At 41.9% G+C, this 13,946-nt stretch overlaps 4 protein-coding genes across 5 annotated transcripts; 3 read left to right on the forward strand and 1 right to left on the reverse strand.

Annotated features, from left to right (window-relative positions):
• The first annotated feature begins 507 nt into the window (after window positions 1-507).
• LOC113207340 (transcription factor kayak) lies at window positions 508-2,418 on the forward strand. Its single transcript, XM_026423865.2, has 4 exons — window positions 508-846; window positions 975-1,436; window positions 1,521-1,628; window positions 1,710-2,418. The coding sequence occupies exons 1-4, from the start codon at window positions 733-735 to the stop codon at window positions 2,229-2,231; spliced, it is 1,206 nt and encodes a 401-aa protein (XP_026279650.1). The 5' UTR covers window positions 508-732; the 3' UTR covers window positions 2,232-2,418.
• A 692-nt stretch (window positions 2,419-3,110) lies between these two features.
• LOC113207315 (breast cancer type 1 susceptibility protein homolog) lies at window positions 3,111-8,110 on the reverse strand. 2 transcript variants are annotated; one of them, XM_026423832.2, is made up of 11 exons: window positions 7,896-8,110; window positions 7,544-7,770; window positions 6,500-7,411; window positions 6,262-6,409; window positions 5,349-6,183; window positions 5,207-5,274; window positions 4,822-5,122; window positions 4,535-4,735; window positions 4,295-4,438; window positions 4,078-4,198; window positions 3,111-3,998 (listed from the first exon to the last, which is right to left on the reverse strand). In XM_026423832.2, exons 1-11 carry the CDS (start codon window positions 7,976-7,978, stop codon window positions 3,817-3,819), a joined length of 3,222 nt encoding a protein of 1,073 aa, XP_026279617.1. In that variant the 5' UTR covers window positions 7,979-8,110; the 3' UTR covers window positions 3,111-3,816. The 2 variants fall into 2 exon arrangements, with proteins under 2 accessions (XP_026279617.1, XP_026279625.1); XM_026423840.2 differs by having other exon boundaries at window positions 6,262-6,406; window positions 7,896-8,109.
• Window positions 8,111-8,178: 68 nt separating this feature from the next.
• Window positions 8,179-10,989, forward strand: LOC113207331 (tether containing UBX domain for GLUT4). Its single transcript, XM_026423853.2, has 9 exons — window positions 8,179-8,410; window positions 8,730-8,785; window positions 8,890-9,059; window positions 9,232-9,403; window positions 9,488-9,941; window positions 10,016-10,149; window positions 10,217-10,440; window positions 10,505-10,694; window positions 10,767-10,989. Exons 1-9 carry the CDS (start codon window positions 8,327-8,329, stop codon window positions 10,909-10,911), a joined length of 1,629 nt encoding a protein of 542 aa, XP_026279638.1. The 5' UTR covers window positions 8,179-8,326; the 3' UTR covers window positions 10,912-10,989.
• Window positions 10,990-12,812: 1,823 nt separating this feature from the next.
• Window positions 12,813-13,757, forward strand: LOC113207916 (39S ribosomal protein L36, mitochondrial). The gene is made up of 3 exons (XM_026424679.2): window positions 12,813-13,092; window positions 13,193-13,395; window positions 13,502-13,757. The coding sequence occupies exons 2-3, from the start codon at window positions 13,198-13,200 to the stop codon at window positions 13,673-13,675; spliced, it is 372 nt and encodes a 123-aa protein (XP_026280464.1). The 5' UTR covers window positions 12,813-13,092; window positions 13,193-13,197; the 3' UTR covers window positions 13,676-13,757.
• The last annotated feature ends 189 nt before the right edge of the window (window positions 13,758-13,946 follow it).

Raw genomic sequence — 13,946 nt, forward strand, 5'->3', positions numbered from 1 at the left:
GGTGGGTGACTTGGGGATGGCGCCGGCCTCCTAACGCCACCTGCAGGTGTGCGTCGTGTCGGGGGGCCTGGAGCGCCTGGGGCCCCCCGGGGGAAGAGTGGGGGCGGCGGCGTCTCGTCTCGCACCTACCTCACCTCACCTCACCTCGAGCCGGTGCGTCGCGGCAGGCGCGGGTCAGAACGGACATGCCAACAGCCGAAGCGACGCGGGCCGGGCCAACGCCAGACTGCGGGGAATTTCCGGTCCGTGTTTGTCGGAAATGCCGTTGTGCTAAAGCGCGGCGTGTGTCGGGGCCTTTCTGCGGTGGGGGGGCGTCGCTGTTTGGATGCAGGGGCGGGGTGGGGCCCTGGGCCCCGTGCCCCTGCCGGGCCCTGGCTCCCGGCCTCGTGGCCCGCGGCCCCAGATTGGCTGGGCCTGGACGCCGGCCGCCCCTCGCGGCCCTTACTCTATATTTACCGCGGTGAGCTTGGCGATGTGCGAGAGAGGCCCAGACGGCGACGCCTGGCTACGCCTGGCGCCGCGGCGCTCAGTCGCCAACGTTGGCTCCCACCCGACGGGCGGGCCGGGCGATGCGCGCGCGCCGCGGCCGGTCGCCTACAACGAACCCCTAACGACCAATGTTTTAATCGCACCTTTTCTTCGAACGAACGACACAAGTTTTGCTATTTGATTTGACGCCCCTACGATTTTCCCGTCGAGCCGCCGTTGTGCGGCGTGCGACGCGGCGTCATCATGTACTCTCACCCTTACCCACCCCCACCCCCTTCGAAACCGAATTGCACCGACTACAGCATGGACTACTCCGTGGACCTGCCCAGCGTGCTGATGCAAGAGCTGTGCCAGCAGGTACCAACGACACCGCTGCCCGCTGCCCCCCGCGCTTTCCTTTGCCCCGGACTTATTTTTAGCCGTTCATGATGCGCCATGGAGGTACCCGTTGGACCAGCCCTGACCATTCTGTCTGTTTGTTACAGTTGTTGCCGCTGGATGCCTACGGCCTGGGCATGCACGGGCTGCCCACGGGCGTGCAGACCACCACCACGCCCACGCTCACGCTCACGCCCACCACGCTGCGCTCGCTCGCCACCACGGTGGACTTTCTATCGGGCGCCATGGACGACGAGCAGCCCACCTACCACAACGAGGCCGGCTTCGTGCCCCCTATCGTCAACTGCTCGTCGTCCACCTACATCAACATGGTGGACTCGAAGGCGTGGCAGGGCGGCTCCGTCACCACCATGCCCGCGGGCGCGAGCGCCTCGAATCCCGGCGGCGTGGGCGCCATCGTGAGCGTGGCGTCATCCACGGCCGCGAGTCTGGCGCCGAGCCACCCTCTGCCCGCCGTGTCGCCGTGCCCCTCGTCCAGCAGCCCCACCCCCAGCGTCACCCCTGCCCGGAGGAGCGTGGGCGGGCGCCGGCCAAACAAAGCCAAGGGGGTAAGTCGAGTTGGAGGTTCCCTCTGCAGCCACTCGTTGCGCCGCATTAGATCGTGTCTAACCAACCCCCGCTTTCCCTCGCAGATCTCACCCCAGGAGGAGGAGCGCCGCCAGGTGCGCCGCGACCGGAACAAGGCCGCCGCTGCCCGCTGCAGAAAGAGACGAATGGACCACACCAACTCCCTCATCATTGTAAGTACGCCTGCACTGGAAGTGGTGGGGACAACACTCTAATCGACAGTGCACTAACACCTGTGACCCATTTGTCCGCAGGAAACGGAGGGTTTGGAAAAGAAGAAGCAGGGTCTGCAGCAGGAGATCCAGGAGTTGAAGATGCAAATGGACGAGCTACAGTACATTCTGGAGAGTCATGTGTGCCGCCGTCCCTCTCGGCCGGAGCCCTGCTCCAGCCCACCGGACATCAAGCCCACGGTGCCGACGCTCTTTGAGGTGAAGCAAGAGCCGAGGCTGGACGAGCCGCTGCCGGCCAAAAGACCGCACCTCTCGATGCCAGCGCCGCCTCCAGCCCAAAGCAAACCACCCAGACCGACGTCACTGCCGGTGTCATCCCACACCATCCTCAGATCGTCGGCCGCGGAAATCGCCGGCATTTCCATAACCACCCCGTCGACGGGCATTCCCCTGAACTTTGACTCTCTGATGGACGGTGGGACTGGTCTCACGCCCGTCTCTGGTCCCCTGGTGCCCTCTTGTTCGTCTCAACAACGCAATCAAAACTCGGTCGACTTGTCGAGTCCAGATAGTAATATTGGCAATAAGCTCGTGTCCTTGTGACGGCACTCCGCCTAACGTGCACCGCTGAGCGGTCATCTGTGCAATTGTCTAAAACTGGCAACAGTTTTTCATAGTCAAACAAAAATTGTGATTTTATGAGATACTTTTATTTTATAAGAAACAAGTTTATTTTCTCTTGATTTTCAAATTTCAGTCATACATTCAAATATATTGAATGTTGAACGAATTATGTGTTTTCTTTGATTTTGACCTTGCTGGATCGGGAGTCAATTGCAATGGACATAATGCATAATAATACCTGTAGAACAATGGTGCAGTACATTAGTGCTGATATGTTTCAGGCTGTTGCTTGCTTTGTCCAAGAAGCCTACTCCTTTGTCCTTTTATACAGTGCTTCTGTATGTTTTGATACTCGTTATTTTTTATAAATATTGGCATTTTCCAGCAGTTACAAAGAGCAACTATGAAACTGGGCTTTTAAAGCCATCTAAACTTTCAAGTTGTTATGGTTTTTGAATTGCAAGCCAACGACAATTAAGCCTTGTAAGCAAATGCATACTTTTAAAGTATATTACTTATGTTTTATCAATTAGTAGTCAACTTGATAACGTTTACATTGGAATAAGTGAATAGTTGATCTCAGTATGAAAATAGAGAGCAGTGCAGTCACAGAAAAGTTAAGAAGATGCCAGTATTAATTCCTGTGTGACAAGAGCAACCACAAGACTTTATTTGTATTCCCTCTAGTGCAGATGGAAATTTTGACAAGGTGTACCATACTATGTGTCATAACAATCTAATGAAATTTGAATTCGTTTGTTCAGTTATGTTTTCTTGTCATTTAATGAAATTTGTTTGCTCTGTCACATTCCTGCTGTTTTTGTATTGAGAATGTGAGACATCAAATAACAGCAGAAATTTATTGAAAGAAAATGAATATTATTATTATTATTACAATTATATATTTTTACAATTCAAATTTTATACATAACATTTATTGATTGGATTAGAAATATATAGCACATATGTGAACAAGACGAGGTACACATTTAATTGTGATAGAAGTTTCGTATATTATAAGTAAATAAATAAAGCTTTGTTTATACAACTGAGAATGACTTTTTGTAATCCTTAAGCTTGTCTCAAGTTTTAAAGTAGAAAGATTCATTCTACTTGGATGGATAACTTAATGCATTGTGCATGGTAATTCATAACATTCTAACAATAAATAACATAATCCAAATTTAGTGTGTGCTCTAAAATAAACCCGCAGAGCAATTTTTAAAATAAAATGTACAAAACATACAAACAGCATCATGTATGCAAAACAAACAAGGGATATATATCATGCAAATATTAAAATTCATAAACTATGAACATATACATTAATTAAGAAGGAAACAAGACATTATCACATACATACTATGAGAACAAAAGATCCAGATGAGCCTCCTTTGCTGCCATGAGAGTTCATATAGAACAAATCTGGACTATGAATATTGACAGAGAAGTGAAGACGGAACATAACAAGTGGATAAAAGGCAAATCAGATGAAAGTTATGTTCCCCAAAAGGTATTATGAGTGGAAACTTCAAACACTGTAATAGCAAATCTTATTGTATTATTACTGATCCTGATCAGTTTCTGTGAATTCAAAGAGGGGAGGTGGTATTCCCATTGATGTCAAGACATCGTCGGTTACATCACACAGCAACATAGGCGCAAAAGATGTCACAGAGAATTTCCCAATACAATCCAAAACCCATTCATGTTGGATGAGAGGACTGCTGTATTTGTCCAACCATGCTGCAAATCATACAGATTAGATTAGAATCTTGCATATTTTAGAATGTTTATCACAGTTTGATGAGATATAAAAACTTACAAGAATATTCCTGCTCTTTTTCCTCTTCCCACTGAGCTAAGCATATAGGTATAATGCGGTCTTGAAATGAAAATTCAGTTGGCTTAGATACTACTGACCCTCCGCACTCGACAAGAAGTTCCTGAATGGAGAAAAAAAAAGCATATTGAAAACACATTATACATTAACTGAACAAGTTCAAAAAAGTCTAAATACTTTCTAAAAGGGAATGACCAACCTCTAACTGAGACTTGGAGAGATCAAGAAAATCACCAATACAACAAAATTCAAAGCCACCGAACAGCTTCTGCCCAGATTGACGAGCTTCTCTTGATCGACGTGGGCCTGGTTCACCAGTAGTGTCAAAAGCTTCATAAGGTTCCTAAATTTACAAATTTGATCATTTATATAATAAAATAGAAGGCAAACTACATTTGGGGAGTGACTGTTCATTTAAATGAATTGGAGTAAATTTTACCTCTGGAATCAACTTGTTAGATTCTAAGCATTTCTGAACCCATGGAAATGTAACAACCCACTTTCCACAAGCAACAGCTGACAAATATTTCAAAGTTTTGTCAGCTTTGTTGCCTTCTTCCACTCTAACAATTAGATGGGTTGTGTTATTAGAGAACTTAGATGAAAATTCACCACCAACCATTTTTGCAAGCTTCTCCACCTAAAGAAAAACAATTCTCAATTATTGTGGTTAACATACACAAGACGGAAGAAACAAAAAATTAGAATATTAAAGAACTTAAGTACCTGTGAGCTCATATTTGCTGGAATACTGCTGCATACGAATACTGGTTTTACAGCCAGTGATATGGCTGGAGAACTTGTGTTTAAGCTCATAGGCTCCACAACATGTTCTCTATTTCCAGTTATGCATATCTCATCAAGAATTGTGTTCTCCTTCTGATCTTTTGGATCTACTGAAGGAATGCATGGAGACTCTTTTTCTGGCAAGTCCGTGGAAGTAGCTTGCAACACTGATACTTGGAGGGGAGGACTTCCGCCAGAAGGCTGAGAACTCGGAACTATGTCATCTGATTGAGTGACTGTCCTGTATCAATAAAAATGTTATCATAATTTAGTATTGCTAAGAATTTATGAATATTAGAAAGAGAAAAAGAGGAGATCTCAATACCTTGATAAAAATGATGGTTGCTTTTGTGGAGTTGGATTAATCAACTCTGAATCTGCATCACTATCAATCTATCAAGCAAAGAAAAGAACTATAGCTAATAGGAGCCAACAAGAATAACTCATGTCAAAGTATGACATCATACCTGAGTTGCAGATGTGTCAGATAACACATCTAGATTTTCATCAAAAGTTTGAGGATTAGTAGACGTTTGTTCCATAGGTAAAATGGTTTTGTTGGAGTCCTGTTGAATCCAAACAGGAGATCCTGGTCTTGCTGATTCCTCAAGTTCAGCCTCAATATTGGCCATGATTTTTTCAGTGTCCACAATACTAATATCTAACTGATTATTACAACTATCTTCATTATCAGAAAGTACTGGCTGTTTACTCCTCTTCTTTTTCTTAGTTTTTGTTTTGGAAGCACCTACTTCAGAATCTGACGATTCACTTGAGGTTGCCAATGAACGTATTCTTTTGGATCTTTTCCCATCTAACACACTAGAGCATGAGTCATCAAGGTCTATTGTAGGATTTATAACTGATTGAGATTCTAAGTCTGATATTTTTTTAGGGCTGTTTTCAATGTTTGGAGAACACACAACTGACACAGACTCTTGAGACAACTGTCTGCTGCCTGACAAAATGTTGATTGGGTCATTTCCTTTCAAAAATATCTCTGATATTTGAGACAAGGATTTGTCCCTTTCTAGGGCACTCTCAAAGTCCACAGGTTCTCCAGAATCTATCATTTCATCATGAGATAGAGTTTCTGGAATGACCATATCAGAACGTCTTAGTGGCTGGGTAAAAACAACTGTTTCAGCATCCATCATGTCAACATCATATTCTGAACTTTTTCTGTGCTGACTTCTAGCGTGAAGGGGTGGACTTGAAAGAGTATCTTGAGGGTTGGGCACCGTAAACTGAGCGATCTTTTCTGACTTGGGGCTGGTTTGAGTTTCTGCATCCACAAGTAGTCTGAGAAATAAAACAAAAAAACATGTCAAATTATAATTTACACTAAAAATTGGTGTTTCAATACCTGAGAAAACTGACCGATATCCCATTGATGAAACATCAAAAAAATCTGCACGTTCAAGAGGGCCCTTCAGGTAAATGGGTACTCTTTGTTGTTTTCTTGCAATAAATGGTCCTAGTTTATAAAATCGTACTCTTGGTTGAACAGAAGACACCTTTGAACCTACTTAAAGAGGACAAGGAATATCAATAGCTTTTTAAAAATAAATGAAATAAACCACACACATAAATGTCTGTACTACAAAATAGCACTCACCCGGCTGCTGATGATTGCTCCTTGTGCTAGTGCTAGGCTGAAACATTTGTTCACTTCTCTTATTCTCTTTTTTATGAACTGACTTTTCAAAAATTATTATTTCACTTTCAAGGTTGGTGACAATTTCATTCATTTTGGCTCGTTTCTTTAATACTGGACTATCTAAAGAGAGACTAAAACAGGGCTGATCATCACCACTGCCACCATCTTCAATAACTGGTATTGGCGAATTACCACCCTTTGAATTGACCACTTTAAGCACTTTTGATGGATGGCTGAAATCTTTCTTCATTTTATTAATACGTGACCAACCAGGTGACCGTGGAGGAAGAGGATTGGTTGTATTTTCTTTTTCTCTGTTGAGAATGACAACTACAGGATCAGGAACTTTAAGATCAGGATATTTTGTGATGGTATAGCTACTGGCAGTGCTGGACACAGATGTTGTTGGCTTAGATTTACATGGTTTTGATTTGCCTAAGAAATTTGTGATCGATTCTTGCTTTCCTTTCCCTTTAATTGAAATATTTTTTGGGGCAGCTCGACCTTTGGAGGCAGGTTTTGGCTTAAAATTGAACTGTTTTGAATTTCCTTCATCTGCGTCAACATCCTCTTCAATGCACGCTGACAACGGCTTTATTTTCGAAGACACAGAGGTCTCAGGCTTGATTTGTGACACTGAGACCATTTCAGGGTCAGATTCTTCATTAGGTGTGTTATCTGCATGAATAGTGGGACTAGAATCTTGAGTTGGACGAGTTGGAGACATACACATTAGCCATGTTTCAACTTTAGAAGTTTTAGGTGGAACCATTTTAGTTCCCGAATCAGTGGCAACGGCAGCATTTACATTTCCAGTAGGAGATGAGGATTCTCGAGAAGAGTTTCTGAACTCCTTAGCTAAATCCAAAACTGAAACATGAACAGGAAACAATTGCAATTTGGTAAACAAAATCGAAAATGCAAGGAGAAACAAATTAAAAAAACAAATTAAAAAACAAAAAACAATAAAAAAAAGTAAAACAGAAAAGAACAGATACATACGGTTTTCACAGCCCATCTCTGCAGCATCCTTTTGAGCACTGGACATCAAGACATGAACAGCTTGGACAAGACTTTTAATTTTTTCATTTTCGACAATGCCTCGACGATTGACTCGGGCATTACACAAGGGACAGACAGCATTTTTACCTTTCACAACTCGACTGATGCAGGGCTGACAAAAGGTGTGTCCACAACGAGTGCTTACAGGCTGTTTTAACGTTTCTAAGCTGAATAAAACGGAGGAAAAATTAGGAGAGAATTACTTAAGCTTCCAAAATGTCACAACACTCAATAAGTACATCTCTGCAATAACCTAGACAAAAACACTAAAAATATTTTTTCAAATCCCTACCATATGACACATTGTAAATTATCCTGTAATGTTTGCAAAGTATTAGCAACGCATATAAATTTGTCGCTGAATTTTGTTGCCATTGTTTGCAGCCTAATAATCCACTTTTTAAATTTTCTATAAAAAGGTATACAACAGCGAGTAGTCAGCGAGGGGCTGTCTTTGAGCTGTTATGATTGTGCTGTTTTCGCGCCGAAACTCTAAAATCAACAAGCTAGAACCTGATTTCTCATATTGTGCACGAGAAGAAATCAGGGCGAGATTAAGAGAGTAAGATGTGACGTCACACGTCACATAGTTGATGCTGCCGGTTGAACTTCAATACAAGAAAAGAATCAAGGCACTGAGCCATTACGTTGAAAAACACAAAAATTTCAAGCAAGAGTTAACACTTGAGGCGTTCTAGACGAAGTCGTTGAAGTTGATGAAGAATGTCAAACAAATGTGTTATTGTATTAGCTCCCAATGGCAGACGTCAAAATGTCAAAGTTACCCCAAACACGACTATTTTGCAGGTATGAACTAATTGTCTCTTTTGAAAGTGAAATGTCATTCTCATGATTTATCGTAGTTTTCTGTTCAAATCAAGTTTTCTTGTACTCCGTCATAAGAACACACACGAAACACTTGTGCTGGGGTTGGGAACAACCTTACGGCTTACTTGATGTGTTGGGACACATTTCGCAATCCCAGTAAAGTTTTGACAGCACGACCAAGCTCTGACATGAATTTCTACTCACTTCAAAATTTCCTTTTTACGAATTTGTCATGCTCCAAGCACTTGACAGTGCTTGAACCATCTGTTAAATTGTGTTTTTTTTTATTTGTCTGAAGGTTCTCGAGGAAGTATGCCACAAGCAGGGATTCAAAGCTGAGGAGTACGACATATTGTAAGTTCCTAATTTCTTGATAGGTTTTGACATTTTTCTCCTATTACATTTTATAATGAAAAGATTTGCTGTCATCTGAGAGTCATTTTTATTATTGTGTTCAGACACCATAATAAGGTTCTTGATGCCACTTCGATCATGCGATATACTGGATTACCAAATAACGCACAGCTGGAAATGGCTGCAGCTCTAAAAGCAAGAGCTGAAAGCAGTGTCAAAGTGGGTCTTGCTCTTGAAAGTGGTGGTCGTGTCATGGGAGAATTTGAACCTTCAGGTAAATTATTAACACGTTCAGTGCGGCGTGACCCACACCGTGGGTCACAATAACATGGGATTGCCTACCCCCGCCGCACTCAACGTGTTAATAAATTATGTTTCCTCTTTTAGTATTTTATTCACTGTACATTTTTAAACAATGAGATTTACTTCCTTTTTTTCACCTCTAGATTCTCTGTGGCATGTGGTTAAGACATTGTGTCCTGAGGAGGCTGAGGCAGATGAATCTGCTGAAATATTACCTGTCATATTTTATGTTGGTCGTGAAGAATGTGGTGTGGAAAATTTAGAGAAAACAACATTGCGTAGCTTGGGTCTTACATCAGGTGGAGCAATTCTTAGGTGAGCTATCACTTGAAAAGACCCTGACTTACCCCCGAAATCAATCCGATTCATTCTAATTGTTCTAATTATAATGCTTTGCAGGTTTTTTAAAAAAGCAAGAGATGAGCTTAAAAGGCAAGCTAATGTTTCAGCACCTTTGCCACGATTAATCGCTGCTCAGGAACCTATGGTCAAACAGTCCAACAGCAGCATTCCTCAGAAAAACTTGAAGTATCCTGCAATGAGTGTGGGTGGAGCTAGTACTTCCCATCAATCATGTCCTGTTGCACCTGAAGTTGTTGAAGATGGATCTCAATGTGACTCTAATGATGTTCAATTAAATCCTGCCAAGAAACAAATTTCAAGTTCTGCGGAAGGTGAACATAACACTGGAACAATTGCAGAAATTGAAGGGAAATCCAACAGTGAAGTAGATATGGACTATGAGGATACTTCTCAATGTACAATTCAAGTTTCATCTACTGAAAGCTCATCTGTGCACACTATGCCACAAGAAAATGCACCCACCGAGGCAGCTGAGGAAACAATCGTATTTGTAAGTGGAACTTAAACACAATCAGTTAATAATTACCAGTGGCTTGATAATTGATCAAATTCCCCCTCTGACAGTTGGGGGAACGTAATGCAGTTCTCTTTGATGTAACAACCGCTAGGGCTTGTAAACCAGAGGATGTTCCCGATGATTTCTTTGACTTAACAGTCGATGATGCAAAACAACTTCTACGAGACATGAAGCGCAGACAGTAAGTACCAGTGGTGTTATTTGGTATGTAAAACTGAGTAAGTGCTCACATTTTCTCTACTCTACAGGGCTGCACTTGAAGAACGACCCTTGGTAACTTCCCAGTATAGAGAACTAGAGAAGTCCAAACAAGTGCTAAGTGCTCTGAACCAGTATAAACGCTGTATCATTAAGGTGCAATTTCCTAATCAGTTAGTATTACAGGGAACATTTACTCCTCTTGAGAAAGTTTCTCATGTCATAGATTTTGTCAGGAAATACCTTCAAGATCCTTCAATTGAGTTTGAAATCTGTAAGTATGATTTGCACATCTGTTTCAGTATTTTAGGGGGTACTAATGTCTTGAACAATTGCAGTTACTACCCCTCCCAAGGAAGTATTAATGCCTGACCAAACATTAGTTGATGCTAATTGTGTACCTGGAGCTTTGGTGTATTTCCTTTCACCGGCTATTTGTCCCCTTAACGGGTCTTACATTAGTGAAGAAGTAATGGCTCAAGTATCTACTGCTTCAGCAGCAGCAGCGGCCGCTGAATCGATGCGCAGGTAAGAATTGCACATTGGAATTCAAAAATGCAAATTTTTCTGCAGAATGTAGTATTAATCTTTTTTTCCCAGAAATATTGTTCCCAGGAGAGTTGAACCTGGTCCTAGTCAAGAATTTTCAGCTAGTACATCAAATGCAAGAACTGAAAATCGAAATGAATCTAAAACGAGACCAAGCAGTGAAGGAAAAGTACCCAAGTGGTTTAAATCTAAGTAAATATGTTATTTGATGTTGGAAATGAATTGTAACAATAAAGTGGTTTAAAATGATTTATTGATCATTGGAAAAATAAAATGCAGTGGTTAATTTCTTGAAAAAAGATTCCAATGGTAGAGGTGTACACTTGAGAATGTTGATGTTAGAACCACATGAAACTCTCACAGATTTCAGCTGTGATATGATCAAATATTACACATCACAGCGAAACCTGCGGGACGTCCATAGATCAGAGGGCGACGCTTCACTGGCAGAAGAGTTGAGGTTGAGAAGAAAGCATCCCTAACACTGCTCTTGATTCAGCTGTGATGTGAGTCAATTACACAGGATCACAGCAAAATCAAGAGAAGGTTCAGGAACTCTTGAATGAAGTAAATCTTGAAAAATATGCTGTTAGAAGGGGACTCGAGTTAAGCACAAATAAGGCGGTCCTAAAACAAATGTAACAGATAAAGCTGGTGCAGGATGAATACCAAGATGTGGGGACAGATCTTTATGATACCAAAGAAGACTGTGATATGAAGCTGCGAAACATTTCACAGCCTCTTTGGCACCACAACAATCCATCTATGACAGCTGAAAAGAAGACGGCCCCATGAAGCCAAACACTTTCCATGAAACAGAAAATCTAGTCTAGAAAGTAGGTTAGGCGCAATGCAAAGCTTAGTAAGAGCCAATAACAAAACTTCAAAAGAACTTGCCACACAATAAGCCTAAGAAAGCAAAATATAAATAGAAGATATAGCAATAGTTTTTATGGCACAGACGCAACAACAAGATTTGGCGCGAACACGAGGTAATGCCGCCATTGGGCATAAAGAATGCAGTTGTCTTGCCGGAGGCAAATAGGCGGGAAAACAGATTATTAGGTTATTTTAAAAGGGGGTACGACTAATCCGAGAAACACAAACGAACGATAACTCCGTCAACAACTTATAGACGATAAAATAAATTTAACAGGCACGAAGCCTTTTAGAGACAGGACATTTGGCTGACCATAGCGGGCAGGCTCCTCCCATGAACGCTTGGTACACATACACCAACACTTAACCAAGCCGTAACCGACCATTGCACAGAAAACAGAATGCAGAAAATAGGCAGAGAAATGAAGTAAATGGCATCCGAATACTGAAGAAAACATAACGAGTCTCCTGAAGCCCTGCCCCGCTTACGCGCCGCGGCGTAGATAGGCCTAGCAAACACGCCCTGGGTGCGACACTATTTTCCCCACTAGCGCAAGGAGAAAATTCTCGAGCACTTAAAACAATACAAATAGCACCACACGATCACAACAGACGAGCTAAATGAATCAAAGCAAGAGCAGGCCGGCGCCCGAAGTCAGAATAAGTTGGAACACGTGCAAGTTCAACCTCACCTCCAACGATCCTCCTTTCGAGAGACCTCCCAACGTACTGACACCGTTTCCGGCAGCACCGAGAGGCGAGGGAGGAGAGAGGGAGGTGGTGGAGGGTGAGGGGTGGAGTGGAGAGGGGAATGGGAAACGGAAACGGAAATAGAGCAAAGCCTCTTTCAATTGTGACCATATGAAAAAAGGATTTGGCAAATTATCAAATGACAGCGAGAACATTAAATTGTAACAATGCATTCTTAACGAATAACGGAGGCATCCTACTCCAGTGTGAGATGGTGCGTTGGTGCGGCTGCGATTTGCCAGCTGGTCTTTTCAACTCTTCACTAACAGTTACCGACCGTTGAATGGACCAACTTGCCCATTCATTCATTTATTCGTTAAATTTTATCTTCAGAGGCACCATTTGGAGAAATGTACATTCTCTTAATATTTTCAGAAACGAAATCTTTCAAAGGTGATATCAGGATGAACAAAATCTGACCCTATCACAAGCCACTAGAGATGTACGTGAATGATGAAGATCGGGCTTTCGCATATCAGTCCATCTAAACAGCAGAAGACAAGAAACAAGAAACAGAAGCTGCACTAACCTCGAATTTCTTGTTTCTACCCGTGGTTATACGTTAGTTCACGTTAATTACTAGATTTCTATTTAAAATGGAGTTTTAGCTTTGAAAGATATTTTGAAATAAATTGTGGCAATGTCATTTTGTTTGGAATCAAGTTGAAGCGGTTAGTTTATTTAAAGTAAAGTAAGAGCTACTTGGTGGTACCATAACAAACTTAAATTGGATAAACAAGGAACTGATGTGAGTGTCCTCTTCTATTGTCCACAAATTTATGCTCCCATAATTTATCCACGTAATTTTTTCCACAGCCAATGCTTTATCTTTGATATTTATCTTCCAGATATAATGTCCTGTATCAGCACAGTTTGTCGGAGTTTCTCCAAATCGTTAACTGGAATTTTGTGGAAAAGTTCGGTGTGCTCTTACAGTGTATGGAATCCTGTGAAGCCAAGTAATTTCCAAACTTTTGGAATATTACCAACGCTATCTCCATCATTTCTGAAGCCAGCTTCGGTCCTTGCAATCCCAAATGCAGGAATGAAGGTAAGTTTTTGATACTTGTAAATAATGGTTAATTTTAGTTATAAATTACTATTTTGATTGAGCTGGTTCCTCCTATTGCATACTAATCTTTGAACACCTTTTTCAGACAAAAGGTAAACTGAGGAGACGTTGCAAACACTGCCATTTTGTTATGATAGAGGAAAGGCTGCATGTTTGGTGTGATGTACATCCTCGTCATAAACAAATGCAAATGATTAAAAGACCTAAAAATGTTATAAGACTCACCGCTGTCTCTACAGGTAAAATTCGTCCTTGGTGAGCATTGGTTCCCATTTTGTTGTTTTGTATGGAGTATTCTACTTTTCGTAATACTAGTCTAAAATAAATGCAGTTGATGGGAAGTTGCCTGCTCTTTGTATCCTTAGATTATCTGCCATGACCACCTTCTTGATATGATACTGAATAGTGTAAATTGTTTCACAACATCTTTTTGATACCAGAGTATTTTTTTTATTACTTACAACTTTCAAGTTATGCAAAATAGGAAGGGTATTAATTGTTAGTAAACTGGAGTGAAGCAAAATGGACAA

The sequence above is a fragment of the Frankliniella occidentalis genome, unplaced genomic scaffold (assembly GCF_000697945.3).
Source record: "Frankliniella occidentalis isolate FOCC.00 unplaced genomic scaffold, Focc_3.1 Scaffold20, whole genome shotgun sequence".
In the NCBI taxonomy this organism is placed as follows: Eukaryota; Metazoa; Arthropoda; class Insecta; order Thysanoptera; family Thripidae; genus Frankliniella; species Frankliniella occidentalis.